General features: G+C 36.1%; 2 protein-coding genes across 3 annotated transcripts in view; one reads left to right on the top strand and one right to left on the bottom strand.

The window, feature by feature from the left end:
- LOC145693526 (protein takeout-like) overlaps positions 1 to 23810 on the bottom strand; it is a 212333-nt gene that overhangs the window by 109706 nt on the left and 78817 nt on the right. The gene's annotated exons all lie outside the window — the stretch shown is intronic.
- The window catches only part of LOC145693525 (protein takeout-like), a 43952-nt gene continuing 43322 nt past the window's right edge, over positions 23181 to 23810 (top strand). Inside the window, exon 1 of one of the 2 annotated variants that reach the window (XM_081769592.1) lies at positions 23181 to 23539. In XM_081769592.1, the coding sequence (XP_081625718.1) occupies positions 23473 to 23539 (67 nt within the window). In that variant the 5' untranslated portion in view covers positions 23181 to 23472. The remainder of the gene's footprint in view (positions 23540 to 23810) is intronic. The other variant, XM_081769594.1, reaches the window with a different exon arrangement.

The following is a 23810-nucleotide window of genomic DNA, read 5'->3' as shown; positions in this document are numbered from 1 at the left end:
GAATGTTTTTCTTTTAATTGTAAAAGTTGTTTTTATGCAGAAACCTATGTTGTAAAGTAAGTAACATTCAGGAAGTGAAAATTGAAAGCGTTTGTTAATGAGATGAAGAGTAAGTGGTTATTCAGAGCCCTGCCCTGTTGTACAGTCAATAGAGATGCTGGGTTAGGATCGAAAAGGAATGGGTGAGTCAAAATCTGTCACGGAGTAGGACATTGCCTTGAGCATAATGTTAGTTACCGGACACCCTCTTCGAGACCAGAAATGAAAAAAATAAGGAAGGATGAAACGAAATGAGAAAAAGAAGGATCAGTGTTAAAAAAAAAAACAAAAAAAAAACTACAGGAAGCTTTTGGTTACTCTTTCTTATGAGGAGATTTGTATTACTTGCAATACATGGTGGCGAGGTGAGCGAGATTTTCTGGAAGAGTCAGGGAATTTGAAATTTCTAGAAAAGTTACAGAATTCTCAGAATTTCTGCTACTAGTCAGGGAGATTTCAAGCTTCCGAAAGCATAGTGCCGTTGAGTAACAGCGTGGACATTTTTTATCTTAATTTTTCGTCATCGCATCCTTGCAGAATCAAACATGTTATTTCAAAAACAATTTTCTACTGCTCCTTTAACCTGTCATTTGGAGCCGACAGTAGTTGACGGAATAATAAAAAGAAAAAAATTATATGGAAAAGGAGTTTTATTAGCATTTGATTGAACAGAAAAGGGAACGCAGATATTGTAAAATATTTTACAAGACATTATTGAGTATGTAATTTTTATAATAATGAATATGTACTTTTCATAATAGTTGAGATCATAATGAAAGGAAAATGGTTTTAGTTGAATAAACAAAGAAAGGAACGTACACAAATATTGTGAAATATTTTTCAATACTTTTTTTTTTTATTTTATTACTCGAGATTTCTTCGTAGTTTGTTATTAAAATACTTACCAACATATCCTCATTTTATTGTCCTAACAAACCAATATATGTTGATAGTAAAGTAGTCTACATTGATCAAGCTCTTGAACCTTCAGAATTTGATATCACGTCCACCCCCCCCCCCCCGTTACGAAATCCTGACTAAACGAACCAATATATGTTTCAGTGAAATAGTTTAGAATGATCGAGCCCCTGGTGTGATGATCACAGTATTTCATGTCACGCCCCCCCCCCCCACCTTCAAGAAATCCTGGCTACGTGCCTGGCTCTGTGTTACCTTTATATGGAAAAGTTAGAAATAAATTTACAAAATTTAATTGGCTTGATATACCACCATTACGTAGAATAACAATGTATATTTGAATAAAAGTAGGTGGGTCACAAAGTACTTTTTAATATTTAATGTAGGTCGCGGCAACAACAAAAAATGAAATGAAATCTTTAAGTTTAACGTCCCACGGTTATGCCGGTTAGGCTAAAGGAGACGGTGATAATGGGAGATGAGTGAGATGGTGGAATGAAGAAAGTGGGAGGAAACGGGAGAACCCCGAGAAAACCCACGAGCACGGTGTTTGTCCACCACAAAGTTCACTTGGCGGTGGCTGGGATCGAACCAGGGACCCCAAGCTCCGGAGGTGAACGCTCTACCACTGAGCCACCGCGCGGTAACAACAAGTTTGAGAATCACTCCTCTAGGACGTTCCTCATGATAAAGTTCCTTCTTAACCAATGTCCCAACCAGTTTCTCTTCCTCTTCTTGATAATATCTAAAGTTGTTCTTTTTCTCCTCCACCATTTCTAACATCCTCTCATTCGTTTTTCGCTCGACCCAGCTAATTCTCTACATTCTCCTCTACACCCATATTTCGAAAGCTTCCAGTCATTTTTCATCATTTTTACGTAATGAATATGTTTCTGTCCCATACATACAATACTCCACACGTAGCATCTTATGATTCTTTTTCTCAAGTCTTTATTCAAGGTCCCACAAAATAAACTTTTCTTCCTCTTAAAGGCTTCTTTCGCCACTCTTACCCTTGCTTTTTTTTTTTTTTTTTTTTTTTTTTACGTTCGCACTTCATAGAATCACTATTGATACTAATGAGGAATCGTAAACTAGTCACCTGTTCATTTTGTTACCCTTCTATATTTGACATCGACCTCTTTGTTCCAATCACCATGGCTTTTGTTCTTCTTACATGTATTCTCACCCCACATTCTTCACAGTCCTTCCTAAAATGTTCTAACATTTTATTGATGTTCTTTTCATATTCCACAACAAGCGTCATATCATCTGCAAATCATATACATCTAATCATTCTACCTTCTACTGAAATGAAGTCTGCATTATGTTAACATTATTCAAATGAAAAATACTACTACTGAAGAGACGAGACGAGACATAAATTTTCTAAGAGTTTTGTGTCTTTTCGATTCTCGAAGAATTTTTTATCTTGTCTCGATTTTCGAAAATCTTTTTTCGTGTCACTTTTAAAAAAATTATGTACAAACTTTTATGTCCTGATAACGCGGGAGAGTCGTTCTCGATTCACACTAGAGGTAATTTGGATTGATTCCTCAGGTGCAGGTCTCATATAACCTCACTGCTGAAGGAGATGCTAAATTCATAAACTAATCAATCAACTTCATGTCCTAATTTTTAGCTTCAGGCATAAGCATACAAGAGCTATAGTTTCACTCGAAATGTATATGGATGTGGGTGAAATAAAAGCACGTGAAATTAATGCACGTGTAGTTGTGTGTTTGTATGAGAGAGAGTGGTATTTTATTTTTCGGTAACCACTGACAAAATATGAACCTAATTTGGTGATTAAATAGCCCATGGTGTAAGGGATATAGATCGCCATATTTGGAGTCAGTTTCGGCTAGGGACAGGTTCAGCTCGGCTTGTATGTTGTACTTTATTTCTGCGTAACTACCGGCTGAATCTGAAGAAAAGGTGGGCAAGTGGCTCATCGTACAATCACTTATTGGCGAGCTCTGCTAGGGACAGCCTTTGCTCGGCTACGCTCGGCAACTAAAGATCTCGGTAACTAAAGATTGGATCTGAACGAAATTGTACTTGCCTTAACAATAAAGATTATTATATTTAATGGCTAAGTTCGGAACAGAGACAGGCTAGATAGGTTCGGCTTGGCTTATATGTGGTACTTTATTTCTCGCTAACTACATGGCTAGGTATGAATAAAATTTGGTTGCTATCAGCGGCGTATTCAGGGGGTGGTCCTGGGGGTACGGATCCCTCCCCGAAATCCCGACTTTTTTGTAAATGTACAGTAAAAGCTCCTTATTCGCGCTTCCTTCATTCACGTTTTCACTATTCGCGGATTAAAAAAATGCGACTCAATTCCTATATTCGCGGCTAAAGATTTCTTTATTCGCAGATCTAATCAGTACGTACATACATAATAATAAAAAGGATTCCAATAGGTATCCAACCCAATATCCTTTGTAAACGCCGTCAAATGGACTAATAAAATGTAAAATAGACCTTATGACAACTTTGCCTAAAGTATGTTGTTAAATGATATCGCCGCTGTATTGGTTCGGACTTAGACATAAGCCGCCTTCGCCGCGATCGGTGTTTTTGAGAATATAAACAAACAGAATGAAAGCAACCTTATTACTCAATGCATAAAGTATATTTTTAAATGCCGCCACATTATTAGACGTTCCGTCCTTTGGTAAGAGCCGCTTTGCGTGTTTTATTGTTTCGTCTTTCCATTCGTTACAAAAATTGTGATCGACCGCTGTCTTCCTAATTTATACAGTAATGTCAACTAAAAAAGTGAGAAACGAGTTTCGACACGAAAAAAAAATCTGTGTTACAGCTTAAAGTGAAAATAGAAATGCTTGATCGTTTACGCCTTGGAGAGTCGTTTGCATCCATATCACGCTCATTCAATGTCAACGAATCAACTGTACGATCGATAAAAAAAAAATCCGAAGATAAAATAAGGTCGTCTGTAGCTTCAACTTCACTGTCAGCGAAAATTGTTCGTGATCCAGCAATAGAAAAAATGGAAGTGGCGTTGTCAATATGGATCGAAGACCGCAACCAAAAACGGGTGCCCCTGAGTGGTCCAATGGTCCGGGAGAAGGCAAAGCGTCTTTACGCTCATTTTAAAGAACCTGATGGTACCTGTAGTTGTAGTGGTGAATGTACAAGTGGAGGATTTCAAGCATCGGAAGGTTGGTTCAATAAATTTAAGGAAAGACAATCATTGCATAACATTAAAATCGTTGGAGAAGCTGCATCTGCAGACACTGCTGCAGCAGAACGATATCCAGAATTTGCAAAAACTTAGTAGCTGATGGAGGATACAAACCTGAGCAAGTATTTAATGCAGACGAAACTGCACTGTTTTGGAAGAGAATGCCAAACAAAACATTCATTTCTAAAAGCGAAAAGTCTGCTCCTGGATTTAAGGCAGCAAAGGATAGAGTTACACTGCTGATATGTTCTAATGCATCTGGAAATTGTGTCATTAAACCACTGATGCTTTACAGATCGTGAAATCCTCGGGCTTTAAAAAATCAAAACAAGGACAACTTGCCAGTGTTTTGGCGTGCTAATAAGAAAGCGTGGGTTACAAGCGCTATTTTTTGTGACTGGTTCCGGAATTGTTTTGTTTCTGAAATTGAAACTTATTTTTAAAGACAATTTAGACTTTAAAGCAATTCTAGTTTTGGACAATGCACCAGGTCATCCTCGCAAACTTGAAACTATGCATCCAAATATAAAAGTGACATTTTTACCTCCCAACACGACGGCTTTGCTTCAACCAAAGGACCAAGGAATAATCCAGGCCTTTAAGCTCTATTACATTAGACGAACCTTCAAGATCGTATTGTGTAATATGGAATGTAATCCTGATATGAATGTTATGGAATGCTGGAAGAAATTTGACATAGCAAAATGCATGGTAAACATAAAAGAATCATTGGAATAACTGAAGCCACACACATTGAAGTCATGCTGGAAAAAACTGTGGCCTGCTCTGACTGCGGAAAATGACGAAGAATGTGTGCAAATTCAAACTTTGACTGCAAACCTAGCCGAAATTGCGAATGGAATAGGACGAGATGGGTTTGAACAGATAGAATCAAGTGACGTTCAGGAATTGCTTGAATCGCAAGATGAAGATTTGACTGAAACCGACTTGGAGGAAATGTTAAATTCACAGCCCATTGAAGAAGAGGCTTCAACAAGCACTGGAAACGTGACATTTAATTTGAAAAATCTTAGTGAAGGTTTAAGAATGGCAAATGAGCTTTGTGATTTCTTTATGAAAATTGATCCGTCTATGGAAGAAAGTCTTATTTTTAAGAGGCAAATTGCTAATGCCACTGCTGAATATCAGTCTGAATTGAAGGAGCTTTTAAAAACTGCCAAGCAAGAAAAAATTATAAAATTCTTCAAACCATTGCCTAAGCCTGAAGATAATAATTAATCAATATTAATTATTACAGTAAATTGATCAATTACAGTAAATTGATTTTTTATACTGTATATGTATTTGTTTTTTTTATTTTATCACCTAGGAGCGTATCCCCTATAATCCCATATAAATTACCATTCCGTATTCACGGTTTCTGTATTCGCGGCATATTTATGGAACATATACCCCGCGAATAAAGAGCTTTTACTGTAGTCTACTTTTAGGGGCAATTTTAGAAATTTTCATATAATTTAGCCTCAAATTGTATTCGGACCTCCCCGAAATGGTTTAGACCCCTCTCGAAATAAATTCCTGCGTACGTCTCTGGTGGTTATAGATAGCCTCGGACCAGCAACATAAGCTGTGTTCCACGCTTTGCACGTCAGGAGGTTCTGAATTCGGTTCACCTCGATCTTCTTTTCCCAATTTTACCTATAAGTTATCAAAATCCCTTCATGTCACGAGAGGTTAACGAAGGATGTGATATAACACATTCGAACAATATTTATTATTGGAGAAAATTGTGTAACGACTTGTGTATCTTTAAACGTTGATAAATATTTTTCATTATGTTTGTACAGTCACTTAGTAATGTATCATGCAACACTAAATCCATGTTTGGGATGTGAGACTAGAATGAACTAGTGTTGACCACGAGAGCTATGAAATTTCTCGTCTAGTCTCGAAAAATGAAACAAAAATTGTCATGGTTCTCGTTTCGAATATAAAAATATACAGGGTGGGTCAAAAGTTGATATACACCCCTCCATTGATCAAGTATAACATTCTAGTTTATGGGTTTGCTTGCTTCGGCTCTTCCGAGCTTAAAATGTAAGTAAAAACGCATTAAGAACAACTAATAAAGAAACTAAGTCTACCTTGTGGATAACAATAAGAAATGATATAAAATGCAATGAGCTGATCAGTATGGTACTGTATACCTATTTTTGGGCCATCCTGTACTTATCGTCTCACTTTCAAGACGAGACAAATTTCAAGTAGTGTATATATTACTGTTACGAGTGTGTGGGTCATACCAAAATAACACATTTTTACATGTCATTCCTCTTGAGAGGACTGAGGTTGATAACCATGCCATGTATCACTTTAATTGGTTCAATAGTTATTGCGTGATGAAATAACACAAACCACATACTCAAATTCGCTTAATATATATATATATATATATATATATATATATATATATATATATATATATATATATATATATATATATATATATATATATATATATATATACAGTGGCGTATTTAGGGGGAGGGCTTCCGGGCTTAAGCCCCCCCCCGAAATCTTACTTAGTATAGTAAAGTATATGAAATATCTTGCAGAATTGTCACATTTTCAGGCATAGCCCCCCAGAAAGTTTGCAAAGCCCCCTCCGAAACAAAATCGTAAATACGCCACTGTATATATATATATATATATATATATATATATATATATATATATATATATATATATATATATATATATATATATATATATAGATAGATAGATAGATAGATAGATAGATAGATAGATATAGATATAGATATAGATATTTTTCTGACTGATCTTTACCATTCACCACATATTCAGACGCTTTTATCCTTTTGTGTCTATGTATCTATGCTAGAATCTTAGTTTCTATGAAAGAATCTTAATTATCTCTGGTCTAATACCACCGTCTTTTTTCCCTCCCTCTTTTAACTTTTGCCATAGTTTCTACCAGTTACTCATTCTCAATTAATGTCTTAATCATTTTCTTTTCCCATCTCCAATGTTCTTACATATTACCTCCCCGAATGTGATTAACACTTCATTAATAGTTTGTTCCACGCAATTAACTTCCTGTATTTTTTTTCCATATCCACATTTTGAACTCTTATAATGCTTACCTTCTACAAAATTAGGGTACGTGAATTAGAATCGATGGCAAGTTAAATTGAAGAACAATGATTAAAAGAAAGGTCATTGCTATTGTTTTGCAATCATTATCCATCATCAAATAACAATTGCTTCAGCAAGATAGAATAAATTAGGATTTTTTAAATACAAACACAGTGTTTTTCGTTGAACTCAAAACAAATCTTTCACCTATCTTTATTTAGAATAAACTTGTATAAAAGTAGGAATACTGTACATTGTACAGGCATTTTTTTTTTTTTCAGATTTTCATCTGTTTACTGTTCACCAACTGAAATTCTGAACAACAGTAGTTTTTAATCAAGAAAAATTATTTTACTTTTAAGACTGTTACGGTGAAACATGATCTTTAAGTTGAAGTGAATTTACTACCTTCCCACGTGAGATGTGAATAGAAAGTAATAGATTCCATTAAGAAATCATGAATCAATGTTTCAAGAACATATCGGGGAGGGGGCAGGGGAGGAGGGGCAGTGGCTCACTAGTCGATCGCTTACCTCTTGTGGTAGGGTCCCTGATTCGATCCACGGTCAAGTAAATTTGTGGTGGACAACATCGTGTCCGTAGTTTTTTCGTGGTATTCTAATTTTCTCCTACATTCTCCTTCCACCGATTCTTATATCATCATTCACTTGCTTTAAGGGCCTCACTAAAGCGAAATTAAGCTACCGCTAATTTTAGAGTTTTTCTGTAATATCTTCAAAACAAATAAAAATATTCGAAAAGCAAGTGAACTAGACAATACGATTTTGCATGTGGTACCTTTACTACAATTCACCTAACTGCTTTTGATATACCGCTATTTACAGAACTCGCCAAAAAAAGGCTAAATCTATCTACAGTTGCAAATCGAAAGGAGATAGATGAGTTGTGATAACCGTATCATATGCAAAATCGTATTGTCTAGTTCACTACGTTTCTGCTTTTCGAATATGTTTATTTGTTTTGAAGATATTACAGAAAAACTCTAAAATTAGCGGTAGTTTAATTTCGCTGTAGTGAAGACCCTTAATCATCCGTCTTAACCAAAGGGCATAATCATGGGACGTTAATCTGAAATATTTCATTTTTAATTTATTTACATGGAATATTGGACGGTATGGTTTAGAGACTTGGACATTACGGAAGTTGGAGAAGAAATGTTCAGAGAATTTCGTAAGGTTGTGTTGGGGAAAGATGGAGAAGATGTTTAATTCCTACCATTTCTGGTTTAAATATCTTAACCTTCTACGTGTTGGCCGAAAATAACGAAGATCTATCAGGTGGCTCTTGAGACATTTTGGCTTCTGAACGGACAAACGTACACACGGACAAACAGAGTAAATATATATATAGGAATTTTGGTTGACCAAGATCTTTAAAAAATACACAGATACTCCTAACACCGACACAGTTAATATACACACTAGTTGTAAATGATCAACATGCGGAAAAGAAAAAGAAAACAATTTTATAACATGAACTTATTCTATAGAACTAATTTTCCACCTCAGGCTCGCATTCAGAATTTTTTGTTAGAAGGGGTCCAATATTCAAAGGCACTACTTGTGTGTAAAATTGAATCGGCACTCGTAAACACGATAAGCAATATGTTTACTACTGGTACCAGCAGTATGTTCATAGGAAAAGAAATGAAAGAACTAGATTGTCGCCCTCCATGAAGACCAAAATAATACGTCTTTAATATTATAATAAATAGAATAGTACCGTGACCGTGTGTTAATAATATGTGCCCCTTCGAACATTAAGTGTGCTGCCCCGGAATGCTTTTTTCTGAATGCAACATTGGGCGATAAAATGAAAGGTAAGATCAAATTTTTATGCTACATCAGTCATTTCTCGGGAAAACAAGAATAGTTTGAGTCAGAAGTATATACGTTGAGTTACAAAGCACCTTCTTTTTTTTTGGGGGGGGGGAAGGGGGGGTACGGATTCGGTAGAAACCACGTGGGTGCACCTCTGTTCTATATACACATTACAAACTAATTGTGTAAGAGAAACATCCTGAATAAAATAAATACTCAAATTGCACACAAAACCTTTTCTGTTTGCAAAATATATACAGTATAATCCCTGTTAACCGGCCACCACGGGACCGATAACGAAAAAGTCGATTAAAACGAAAATGCAATTTTTTAAGCTTTCAATCATATAATATCTGTATAATGTTTAAAAATAGGATTATACTATTAATTATGAAAATGTAACTAAAAAAATCATATGCTTCAACCACAAACTGTTCCAGTAACACTCAGTTGAATGAAGTACAATACTGTATATACTGTAGTACATACTGTATTTATTAAAGCACTTGACTATCACCACTGTAAATCATAAAATACAGTAATTTAAGGTGTGTTTGTATTGGCTGAAGTGAAAAATACTACTGAGTGAAAAATGCTGAATGAAATATAATTAAGACAAAAACATCGTCTGGTCGATTAGTTACGTATCTTTATTGTTGTACGGTACATTGTTGTTAAGCTCTGAGCGTAGCTGATAACGCAAATTAGATAAAGAAAATTATTTATTATAAAATGGTTTTCTTGGAAGATGGACGGTTAATCCGAAGGTCGGTTAAGAGAGCGTCCACTGTATTAACGATCGGAAATCGCGTTACAATCGACTTCGCATGAAATTCCAGTATACGCGCTACTTTTTTTTTTTTTTTTTTCGAAATTCTTGTTGAAAGATTTTGTTATATCTAGTTTCAAAATCTTGCAAAATGCCCATTATAGATAGAATTTATATCTTCTTAAGCAGATTACCCTTATGGGAGTGGGACTTATAAGAACATAATGTTAATAGGCCTTACGTCTGTTCATCCGTTCGCACGTACATAAGTCTGCTACTCCACACAATAATTCTTAACCAGAACAGAGGTTTTGAATTCTGTGCTATACACCGGACAGCTACAGAGACTAATTCGGCCGAGTTCGTTAATGGATTCAATCCGTTAACATATTCACGCTTAACGGTAACATTGACAGTAGCTATCCAGCGACTATCGCGGTCGAGTTCGTTAATGGATTCAATCCGTTAACATATTGACGGTTAATTGTAACTTTGACAGTGAGCATCCAGCGACTATCTCGATTGAGTTCGTTAATGGGTTCAATCCGTTAACATATTTACTGGCAATTGTAACTTTGACAGTAGGTATCTAGCGACTATGTCTGTTGAGTTCGTTAATGGATTCAATCCGTTAACATATTCACGGGTAACGGTAGCTGCGACAGTAGCTCTCCAGCGAATATCGCGGTCGAGTTCGTTAATGGGCTCAATCCCTTAACATATTCACGAGTAACGAAAACTTTGACAGTGGCTATCCAGCGATTATCTCGACAGATGTTCATAGGTAGCAGTAACTTTGATCGTGGCTATCCAGCGACTATCTCAGAAGACTTCGTTAATGGAGTCAATCGGTTAATATACTCACGGATAACGATAACTGTGACAGTGGTTATCCAGCGATTATATCGGCCGAATTCGTTAGTGGAGTCAATCCGTTAACATATCCACGGGTAGCAATAACTTTGACAGTAGGAATCCAGCGACTATCTCGGTCGAATTCGTTAATGGGCTCAATTCGTTAACATATTCACGGGTAACGGTAGCTTTGACAGTACCGGTAGCTCTCCAGCGACTATCGGGGTCAAGTTCGTTAATGGGCTCAATCCGTTAACATATTCACGGGTAACGGTAGCTTCGACAGTAACTCTCTAGCGACTATCTCGGTCGAGTTCGTTAATGGGCTCAATCCGTTAACATATTCACGGGTAACGAAAACTTTGACAGTAACTCTCTAGTGACTATCGCGGTCGAGTTCGTTAATGGGCTCAATCCCTTAACATATTCACGGATAACGAAAACTTTGACACTGGCTATCCAGCGATTATCTCGACAGATGTTCATAGGTAGCAGTAAATTTGATCGTGGCTCTCCAGCGACTATCTCAGAAGACTTCGTTAATGGAGTCAATCGGTTAATATACTCAAGGGTAACGATAACTGTGACAGTAGTTATCCAGCGATTATATCGGCCGAATTCGTTAGTGGAGTCAATTCGTTAACATATTCACGGGTAACAATAACTTTGACAGTAAAAATCCAGCGACTATCTCGGTCGAGTTAGTTAATGGGCTCAATCCGTTAACATACTCACGGGTAACGGGAAAGTTGACAGTGACTGTCTCGGCCGAGTTCGTTAATGGAGTCAATTAGTTAACTTATTTACGGGTAACGATAACTTTGACAGTGGCTATCCATTTCTTATTCTTCCACTAAACAAAGGTAGTTGAAGTTACACATTACACAGTGAGCTGACAGCAAGCATCCAGTGGTTGACATCTACTACTGAAACTTCTAGTATACGTATGATCATTTTCACTTTCCATTACAGTTTATTCGAACAATGTTCTTACGCTTTATGAACTCTTTAGAACACCTTTTAAAATAATGTTCTTGAACCTGCAGGTTAAATTCCAGCTCTTCTTGGTATCTCGGAAACACGTGCAAAACATACGTCCATAATATTTTATGTCTGCATTCTCCTACACGTGACTTATATATGTATATGCAGGGTAACTAAAGTCATGTGTGAAACGTGCAAGTTTTAAGTTAACCTTAGTATGTACAGTATATACAAGATTATAATGTACTATGTGAAGTTTTATTTCGCATGTCAGTAAGAAATTTTAAAATTTTGCATTGTGTAACGAACAAAGGAAGCATGTTGAAATTTCCATATATGCATAATTCATTACATGTTGTATAAACTTTATAACGTTAAGAAATAAGGGATAAAACGTGTAACTCCCTATTACACTTTATATGATAAACTTCTTGTAAGTAATCTAACATGTCTTATAACTTAAGTGACGCACATAGAATTTCATGCAGAGATAGGCTTCAAGCTTCCAAGTTCACATTGTTGATATTTTAACTAATAACTAGCAAATGCCAACACATGTTGCTAGCGTTCATATAGAAGCCATTTCAACTCGAGATCTCACAAAAAAGATACCACTAGGGCAAGCTATCCATTAGGGCAGGGTTTCTCAACCTGAGTGTCGCGAGAGGGTTTCATGGAGTCGCGAAGATATACATACAATATCTTCGACGGAAGACATAAATACAATTAGAATCTAATCCTAGAAAATATTTTTAAATATTATTTTGAATTTTGTTCTGATAAGCATATTTTTATTTTTATACATATTGTTAAGAACAACAAAAAATAGGTCTAGTAAACATTTTCAACAGGTACAGAGTTGTTTAAAAATCAATTTAAATGAAAGAGTTACGATATGAAGTCAATGAGAACTGCAGATTCAAATACCAGAAAAATACAAATGCAGCAAAACCTGCATATTGAATACAATTCAAGTTAAAATCTAATGAGATACTTGAGCATGGTGTGATTTTCACTAGTGTGCCAATGACTGGTTCAATCTTCGTGACGCACATTATCAAATTACTTAAAAGAATCAGCAATTTTTTAACAACTGTCCAAGTTTTTTAAACTAAAATTAGAAATCAACTTATGACCCAAAATTAAGAAAGTTATGAAGTTTTAATATTTCCAAACGGCCTCCATTTTGAAACAGTATGACGGATCGGATTCGATATAGGTTTGAATGAACTGATCAAATTTGGTTTTAATCCATTCGCTTTTAAGGAAGTTACTGTATCCACTATATACAAGAAATGGATTCTACTATTATAGAAATAGATTAATATTGTGAGATCTCCGCATTAGGTATATTAAAAATCCCACACCAGCTTATTACAAACCAGAAATTATAAGTGGGTCGCTGGCAAGAGGATAGGGGATCGTGAAAGGCAATAGGTTGAGAACTACTGCATTAAGGTGATTTGTATGTAATTATACCGGAAATTTTCAACTTCAGATTTTGCTTGGACTGACTCCCTCTGTTGAAATGTTTTGATAATTTATGCAAATTTTCAACAAAATTGTTTTTTGTTAAATTTTCGAGAATACCCTATAAAGTAAAAGCAGATGTATTTGAGCAATAATATTCATGTTACAGAAAATGTTCTCTTTCAATTTTCATCTTAAGATGATTCCTTTCTGTCTTTCTTTCTTTATTTTATTTATTTATTGAGCAAATTCCCAGATACAGCATAACTTTGTCATTTTACACAGGGACATGCTAACAAAGAGAAAAACGAAAGAAAACAAGACAACAATAACAACAAAATAGAAAAAAAGAGTGTAAAAGTAAAACTATTCCGTCAAAACTCATTTAATTGCTCTTTCAAACACTGGGTAGCACGAAAAAATGTCCACATCAGTTGTTACTTGATTATAACAGTTTGGTATTCTATATAATAAAGACCTCTGTATAATAGCGAACCTAGGACGGGCAAGATGGAATAGGTGGGTGTTCCGGGTGATGCGGCAAGGGACACGTAAGGATAGTTCCTGAAGTAATATTTCAGATCTTAAGTTTTCATTAACTATTTTATGTAGATACTTCAGGTCAGAGATAATTCTGCGTACTTCAGGAGTCTGAATATTTCAGTATATAATATCGGTATACAGTTCGAAGTTAATAATTAAAAATAACTAGGTATACATTAATTGCAAATCTGGAGCAAAGGAGCCGACCTTTATTGATTACTCATAGAATTTTTGAATGCATCAATTGTTTTTGTGAACGAACACATGCAAATAGTTGAATTTAGCATATCAGCGAAAAGCACAATTTATTTGACAAATTGTATTCGCAGGACAAAACGAAAATTGTGTCGCCCTATTTTTAATGCTGAAAATTCTACTTTCCATTGTTTACAACGAGAATTCGCGCGCCAAATATTTTTCCAATGTTAAGTCTATGGGCATCCCGTTTCTCGGTGATTATTCCTTAATGGTATGTCCAATCGGGACATGCAACCCCTTACGACACTCAGCACGTGCTTTTGAATGAAAATGAAATGAATAAGTTTTACATCCCACGGGTATCCTGGCTAGGCTTAAATAAAAAAAAAAAAAAAAAAAAAAAACGGCAAATGAGACATGGAAGGAATGAGAACTTAATGAAATGGTGGAATGAAGAAAGTGAAGAAAGTGGGAGGAAACAGGAGAAACCCGACAAACTCCACGAGCACGGTGTTTGTCCACCACAAAGTTCACTTGGTGCGAGTTGGGATCAAACCAATGACCCCATGCAGCAGAGAAGAAAGCTCAACCACTGAGCCACTGGGGCCCTACGCGCGCTCTCGAATCACCATGCCAAATATGGTGAGAACAGTTCAGGTATTTCGGAGATTCAGTTTTTCCAATGGAAATTGAACCCGGAATCCTTTGTAGCAAAGATCCGCGAAAAGTTATACTATGATTTTCTCGCAAAGAGACCAGAAATATTTCACTGAAATCTCACGGAAATTCCCGTTTCCGGGACAGAAACACACATTTGAATTTCCACGGGAAGCCCACTGATAGAAATGGAATTCTCGTCGACGTTCTGATGATCCAGTCGGGTGTTCCCTGAACGTCTAAGGATCATCCCTATCTTACGTGGGATCATAATATAGAAATTGAGGTTTTAAGTTTATTTGTGGATATTTCTTTCTGACTTTAATTGGTATAAGGTGACTATATGTGATAAGAAACTAGCTAACCAGTGTGCTTCCTGAGGAAATAGCCTCAAGATACTTCACCTATGGGCGTACACGTACTTCGGATTCTACACGCTCACATGCATCACATACAGCTTTAAAGCAATTAAATTACAACCAAATAAATATTATGAGACTGACTGAGTTTTACATTATAAAATGCTAATTACGCTGTATTACATAGTAGTATAATGTTATATCATTATCATTTAATAATCCATGTACTTCCTAGATTTTAGGCTCCTTGTTCCATTATCTAAGAACAATTATTTGTTTTTTTAAAGCTAATTATTGTAACCATAAAAAACATTACACTGCCATCTTTTCTATCATTTAAATATATTTTACATAATATGAGGCTTTTCACTTGGTTTCTATTCATAAAGTAATTTAGAAAACATAACGCGTTATGCATTCCGGTTCTTACATATCACTCTCAGTTAATACGCGTATGACACGCTTCGAAACATTTTCTCCCTCATTGTAACACTTAACGAGCTAACAAAATCTTCATAATTTAAAATAAAATGAAAGGTGTGTCATTAGAAAGAAGTATCTACCTCTACATTCAGCAGCTTAATTACCACCAGACTTCTAAAACTAAGGAACTTGAAGTTATATACAATATTTTCCTCACCCATAGAATGTGCATAATTCATAATCTACAAACCTCGTTTGTTAAAAAATTAACTGAAATATTTCAGTCTTACTTCCTACATTTATGCCGGCTAGGCTAAAGGAGACGGTGATGATGAGAAATGCATGAACATGGTGGGATGAAGAAAGTGGGAGGAAACGGGAGAAATCCGAGAAAACACACACTGTGTTTGTCCACCAGAAAGTTCACTTGGCGCGAGCTGGGATCAAACCAAGGACCCCAGACGTGAATGCCTTACCACTAAGCCACAGCGGCCCCCCTTATTTGTTAAGATGGGTAAGAGAAGGAGGATTGTGATTCCATTTGATTTTCAGTCCCTTTCAGTAGACGTGGACCTATACAATATAGGACGGATCTACAGCTTAAAGTGAAATCCGAATCACATGAGCTCACGCCGGGAATCGAATCCGAGTTCCCCACACCAAAGACCGCGTACGCTAACCCCTTAGCCACGAGGGAGCTTGGTAAGAGAAAGGGAAATTCATAGCTTATTCAATCTGTGTCAAATCCCTGAAAGAGCAGGTTTCGAAATTCGAAATTTTGTAGTCGTTGAGAACAATAAGTTGAAGTTTTTGAAGTTTAAAGTTCCACGTTCCACTTTCCACACCGAGGTTAAGGGAGACGATGATGATGAGATGAATGATAACGATGGGGAAGAAAATGGGGAAAATTCCAAGAAAATTCCACCACACGATGTTTGTCCGTTACAAAGCATTCCGCCTAAATTATTTCTGTCATTTTGCTCATATCGTGAATATGGATTAGAAAAATATATTTCTTTTATGAAAGACTTAAATCAAATCTGTGAATCTACAAATTATCAATTGTTAAACATCTGCTTCGGTGACTTTTGGGACACCTTGTATAAACAATATGTATTTGAGTCAAATATTAGAAGGTGAGGTTTAATAGTTTAAGATCTGAGGCTAACATCTGAAGCCTTAAATTAGCAGTTCTCAGCAAACTCTACATAGTTGATTTTAGACAAAACTGAAGCTGAAGATTGGCAGTTATACATTTAAGTCAAATTTATGAAACTGTAAATAGGCAGTTCTTCACTCGAATAATATAGGCTATATTTCAGTCAAATCTGTGACGAAGTTGGCAGTTTTTTTACTATAAAAAATGAAGATTTTAGCCAAAAATGTGAAACTGAAAAATAGCAGTTCTGGATTTAAGTCAAAATTGTGAAATTGTAATTGGGAAGTTCTTCACTGTAAATAATATAGGGTAGAATATATTTGAGACAAATCTATGGAGCTGAAGATGAGAAAATCTAGATTTGAACAAAATATGTGAAATTACAAACCGGACGATCTTTACTATAAATACCCATACAAAATTTTGCTTGTTATTATTTCTTGATGAATTTTTATGTATTTTGACCCCCTGAACACGAACCCGGCACTTATTTTTATGTAGTACCAATATTTTCAGTGATATAAGCCTGTTTTATTTTTCTACCTATACTGGTTTATGCAGAACAATTTGCGTGCATTTATTTTGATACTCGCTAGATGGTAGCGCATTTGTTATTAAAGATAATGTTCGGAGTGGGAAACAGAGAATATAGAATCTAAAGTTTCTTAGCAGAATTGTAATTTGATTAAATAGAATCTAAGCAATAATTAAGCTGTAGCCAATTTTGGTAGTAATGAAATGGTTACAAAGTGCTAACTAACTAACTCTATGGCCTATGGAAGCCTGAGGTTCAACGCCGCCTTCACAAAAGCTCTCCACTGACTTCTATCCTTAGCCAATTGGATCCAGTTTCTACTATGTGTTCCTATCTCTGCAAGATCCATCTTAATATTATCGTCCCATCTGCGCCTAGGTCTTCCTAATGGTAGTTTTCCGATTGGTCTTCCAGTCAAGACTTTGAAAGCGTTTCTACTTTCTTCCATTCTAGCTACATGACCTGCCCACCTAAGCCTCGTAGACTTACACGACCCTAACAATGTTGGGTAAACCGTATAAATTAAGTAGTTCCTCGTTATGAAGTTTCCGCCATTCCCCATTCCCGTTCCTCTTGGGTCCGAATATTCGTCTCAGGATCTTGTTCTCAAATACTTTCAGTCTATGTTCTTCCCTCAGAGTAAGTGACCATGTTTCGCAACCATACAGAACAACAGGCATGATTATCGATTTATATATTTTAAGCTTCAAATTCCTCGACAGAATCCGCGACGACAAGAGATTTTGAACCGAATAGTAACACGAATTCCCTGCTTCCTCTGTTAATATTGATCCTAGATATTTGAAACTATCCACTTTATCAAAAGTATTATTTAATATTTTAATGCATCTATAATTTGGTGTATTACGGTCCCGACACACTTCCATGTATTTAGTTTTCTCTGCATTTACTTCTAAACCCATGTCCCTGCAAGCGTTTAATAAGATCTCTGCATTTTTTCTATTGTTCTCCTATCATCCCCTATTAAATTTACATCATCAGCATATGACATAACCTGGTGAATACCTTCAACTCTAGGCCCTGGTTGCTATCTTTGATTTTCCCTATAGCGTATTCCAGAACAAAGTTAAATAATAATGGCGACAACGCATCTCCTTGTTTCAGGCCATTTTCGACGTGAAAGCTCGTGGACAAAAATTTCCCTACCCGGACTTTACTTTGGGATTCATTTAAACATATCTTAATTAATCTAATTAGTTTTCTCGGTATTCCAAGTTCTGTAAGAACATTGTATAATGTTTCTCTCCTAACCGATTTGTACGCCTTTCTAAAATCAATAAATAGTTGATGTACCGGGGTATTGTATTCCCACTTTTTTTCGGGTATTTGGCGAATGGTAAATATTTGGTCGATAGTTGATCGATTTCGTCTAAGTTACAAAGTGCTGCTCCCACATTTTTCACAGTTATTTTATATTATCGTATAAGTCTCTCTGAGTGTACGTGATTGTAGTTGAATATCAGTAAGTGTGAGGCTGTAGATAATGTATTTGGGCAACATGTCGTCGGGTCGGAAGTGCAAGTAACATGCGGATTCCTATTCAGTGTGGCCACCGTTAGTACTTTCGTACTAGATCTAGTGCTTCACCAACAGATGTAGTACTTTTTTCCTTCCCTTCTTTTCTCATAAATACATTTAGGAGAGAAAAAGGAATCTCATGAAAATATGCCAATGTACGAAATTTCACTGCTCCTGGTAACCATTTTCTACCTGTTTTTTGTAACAATAGTATTTACAAGAGCGGAATTGGGACATACGTGTCGTGGGCTATCAAGGAATTAAAACTCGATTGTCTCAATAAGCCCATTTTATAATATATATATATCTTGTTTTCTCCTGACATCCTCTATATTTGTCATAGTTGTGTTGCTTTTGTGGTTTTAAAGTGAGTTCTAATACGACAATTAAACAGGGGTTCCGCCAGGATTTTTAGTTTGGGACGTAAAGTCAAAATTGGGAGGGTGGAAGTAGTTTGCACGGTTTCAATCAAATTTTGACTAAAAAGATTAAAGTTGGGGTTCTTTTAAGAATGTGGGGGCACTCCGGAGCTCACGGCGGAGGGGAGCTGTCTGAAGTCTTCTAATAACATATTAATATCGTAAAATATCATAAATAGGATGAAACGGAAGCAAATAAAATTTTAGTACTTTTTTCTGCATAGGTTAGTACGAAATATTTTTGCTGGGTGGTCATGCGGTTCCTTTTGTTATGTGTGTGGATACTATATTGGTCCGAAATAGGTGAAGCATAGGATTGTGTCTGGAACAAAATGTTATGCAGCCTATAAAGCTTACTTCGGAATGGCGGTTGGGGATCTTGACATGCCATGGGCCCCACATGTGGCTTGTGGTATTTGCAGGTTGACGTTGGAACATTGGTTGCGTGGGAATAGAAAAAGCATGCCGTTTGCCATTCCGCGAGTGTGGAGAGAACCTACCAACCATCATAATGATTGTTGTTCTTGCATGATCGTCTTGACGCACTACAAGAAAGGCAAGAACAGACGTCAGCTACAACATCCAAACATACCATCCTCCAGAGCACCTGTTCCGCATAATGAAGAACTCCCTATTCCCTCACCTCCGCCCCAAACGGTTTTCAGTGAAGAAACAGCTCATTCTGACAGTTCAGATAGTTCGTTCGTTTTGGAGGATAGTGAGAAACCTCATTTACTGAACCAAAAATAACTAGATGATCTGATTAGAGATCTACAATTACCGAAAAATAAGTCCGAATTGCTAGCATCACGACTCAAAGAGTGGAAATTTCTACTTCCTTCCTGCAAAGTATCTAAGTACAGAAGCAGACACCAACGTTTTTCCGTTTATTTTGCTGTTGAGGATCCATTGTGCTACTATACAGATATCAGTAGTCTTTTTTTAGGGCAATTGGCTTTCAATACGAACCAAAACTGTTCATGGACAGTTCGAGTACTAGTCTGAAGGCTGTTATTTTGCACAACAGAAACCAGTATCATTCAATCCCTGTTGCATATTCCATCCACATGAAGAAAAATTATTCAAGCGTAAAGCTGATGTTGGAGAAAATTAAATCCATCAATGGGAACATTAATGGGACATGTGTGGGGATTTCAGAATTATTGGTTTTCTCCTTGGGTTGCAAAGTGGTTATACTAAATATTCCTGCTTTCTATGTCTTTGGGACAGTAAGGCAACTAACCAGCATTATGATCAAACCGTGTGGCCTAAAAGAACGGAGCTTATTCCAGGAACACATAATGTGATAAATGAAGCATTAGTGCCCAGGGAGAAGATTCTCATGCCAACATTACATATTAAGCTGAGATTGGCAAAACAATTGTTTGAAAGCTCTGGATCGCAATTCACCTGTCCTACAATGCATCAAACAAATGTTTCCAGTTTTATCACTTCTGGCTGCATTTTCACAGGTCCTCAGATTCATGTCATGCTTAATAGTGCTACACTTTAACAAAAAATGACGGAGTTGGAAAGAAACGCTTGGGAGGCCTTTCACAAATTGGTGACGGGATTTCTTGAGCATAACCGAAACCGAAGTGAAGCGTTGGACCACGCATTGATCAATATCGAGCATTGTGATGTAGGATGTCTTTAAAATTAAATATGCTTCATTCACACTTGGATTTCTATAGGGGGAATTTAGGATATGTTAGCGAAGAGCACGGGGAAAGTTTCCATAAGGACATTCAGGTAATGAAAAACAGATACCAAGGAAGGTGGGACTGTGCAATGATGGGTGATTATATTTGGGTGTTAGTCCGTGACGAAGTGAACGTTTCCCACAAAAGAAACACTGATTACGGAATTCCAGTACTTGATGAGCACTTTCCTCCAATCTCAAATACTTTTGTATATTTTTTAAAATAAGAGATTTAATATTCATATATTTTGGTATTTATGTATTGTTATATAGATTTTTGTTACCCAGAAAGTTGATGTCCAAAATGTGTGTGTTATATTTGTAGTTCAATGTTCCTATAAGATACAATTGTATAATAAGTTACAGTTTCAATAAAATCTGATATGCTTATATTATCACAAATTTTGACATTACGGGAAAATAACTGCCATATTCGTGTTCAGCGGGTGCAAATCATTAAGAAACAAATGAAAAATCAACAGAAGCACGACTACAATGTTTGTGTTATGCTTGTAGTTCAATGTTCTCATAAGATACAATTGTATAATAAGTTAATGTTTTAAATAAAATTTGATATGCTTATATCATCACAAATTTCGACATTACGGGAAAATAACTGCAGATACTCGTGTTCAGCAGATGGAAATCATTAAGAAACCGACGAAAAACTAACATAAACACGACTTTGATGAAAATTACACATACCAGTGTAATCATATTTGCGTTAAATCTGTGAAAGTGAAGATTGGCAGTTCTAGTTCTAGATTTGAACTAAATTTGTAAAACTTCAAAATGACTCTTTTTTTTATTATAAATAATATAAATTTGAGCCAAATATTTGTAACAGAAGATGAACAGTTCTTTACAAATTACCTGGGTATATTGAAAAATGAAATGAAATGACATCTTTAAGTTTTACGTCCCACGTATATGCCGGTTAGGCTAAAGGAGACGGTAATGATGAGAGATGAGTGAAATGGTGAAATAAAGAAAGTGGGAGGAAACGGAAGAACCCCGAGAAAACCCACGAGCTTGTCCACCACCAAGTCCACATGGCGTGAGCTGGGATCGAGCCAGGGACCCCAAGCACCAGAAGTGAACGCTGTACCACTGAGCCACCGCGCCCCCTAGGTATATTGACTATTCAAATCTATGTAAAACTGAAAGTGGACTCTTTTTTTCTTTTACAAACTATATTGATAAAATCAGAATCTGTGAAAGTGCAAATTAGTATTGGTAAAAAGTATTGAATTGAGTTAAATCACTGAAACTTTTAAATTGGCAATTCTAGATCTGAGCCAAATTTATGACCACTGTTATCTGACAATTCTTTGCTGTCAATAATATTGATATGAACCAAATCTGCAAAACTACCTAAGATTGACAGTTCAAAATTTCAGCCTAGTATGCGGACCTACAAGTTGGCATGTCCTCTCTATAAATACCGTACTGTTGATTTAAGCTAAATTTGTGAAAATGAAGATAAACAGTTATAGATTTGTGCCAAGTTGGCAGTTCCTTAATGTAACAACAATGTAGACCTGAAGCAAATATGCAAAACTGTATATTGGCAGTTTTTCTTCATATGATACGAAAATAAATACATTTACAGGAAACAGGAAGATACAACATCATTAATGGAAAAGCGGTTTATAAGGAACAGAAGTGCAATAGCACGCAAGAAGGATTTTTCTTTACCACAAAAAATCTTGAAAACTATTCACTGGTTACTGGGAACTGCTTTTCTCCAAACACAGATCTCTTTTCGATCTGTAAAGCAGTATAAACATATTTTTCTCTTTCTTTGTGAGATGAAGAAATGAAGAGAATCCAAGCAACGGCTTGACCATGTGACTTCCTTATGAAGGTGGTTCTTATGCTTCCTGTTGAAAGGATGTCGCAACTATATGGCAAACCAACAACAGAGAAATTATCTCTTAATATTTCTTCATACAAGATAATTACGCAGATTCAGTCACATAAAGTTAGCATTAGCCATTGTATTTCTTACGTATTATTAATAATATATTTAAACAAGTGCTATTTTAATTAATTTGTTTATATTTATTTAAGGTTAAGTGCATCTGTATGGGGATTTTTCTTGTGTTGAAATTAAAAGGAAAATGGGTTTGTGTGTCAGTGGTGTTATTTCCTAGTTCCTGATTGGAATGTAGGAACCTCCTTGCAGCGATTACCTGCTCTTATATTACAAAAAAAGAAAAAAAAAAGTTTCAATTATAGATTGTCTAATACCACCCAATGCTAGTTTTCTGTTTTTGAAATTGAAAGCGAACATACCCTACATGTATAGCTCTGTCTTTCTCCTACTTCATCAGTTAGCGGCTAACAAACACGAGTTTTTTTTTTCCCTCAAGAGGACAAACCACTTTCAATTTTTTTTGTTTCGCTTTTATTTGGTTTAGTGTATTCTGCATATACTCGGCATTATTTACTCCGTCTGCATAACAGCTTCAACGTTTTTTTCGAGGTCTTTACGTATTTTGTTATACGGATATAAAAAACGTTAATATCTTATGCAAGGTCATCCAGATTTTTTAATGTATACTGATACTACTTGCCAGAGGGAAGCAGACGAAGAGGTTACGTGTGTGAAGTGCGGGAATTACTGAGAAACATTGAAGCTTACATTCTGCCTCACACCGTCTAGCTGAGCAGTTATACAGTAGTTACGTGCAATATCTCGAGGAAGTTGCGTTACTTAAGAATAAACATGCTACAACATCTAGCTATCTTTGTTCTTCTTATATTATCAACGTGTTATGCCAAGGAAAAAATCCGTAAGTACAATTTTCATTCTATTGTGTTTCGATCTTTTCAGATTGAATATTTAACATGATTGTTCTTTCCAGGAATAAATACCGTTCTACAAATTCTGTCTCTCCGTTCCACCTAGTATACGAAACATATCTCGTACTAGATGCTTCCTAGTGGTTATGTGATTAGCGTATATGGCTTAGACGTGGGAGATCCGGCTTCGATTTTTGGTAGGAGTTCATGCGGTTCGAATCCTACGTGAAGCTATACAGGGGTGCCCACAGGGGGGGCTAT

This window comes from Thermobia domestica, chromosome 8 (genome assembly GCF_964235325.1).
Source record: "Thermobia domestica chromosome 8, izTheDome1.hap1.1, whole genome shotgun sequence".
In the NCBI taxonomy this organism is placed as follows: Eukaryota; Metazoa; Arthropoda; class Insecta; order Zygentoma; family Lepismatidae; genus Thermobia; species Thermobia domestica.
Note: the sequence above shows the minus strand (reverse complement) of the source record. Positions and strands in the feature narration are given on the sequence as shown.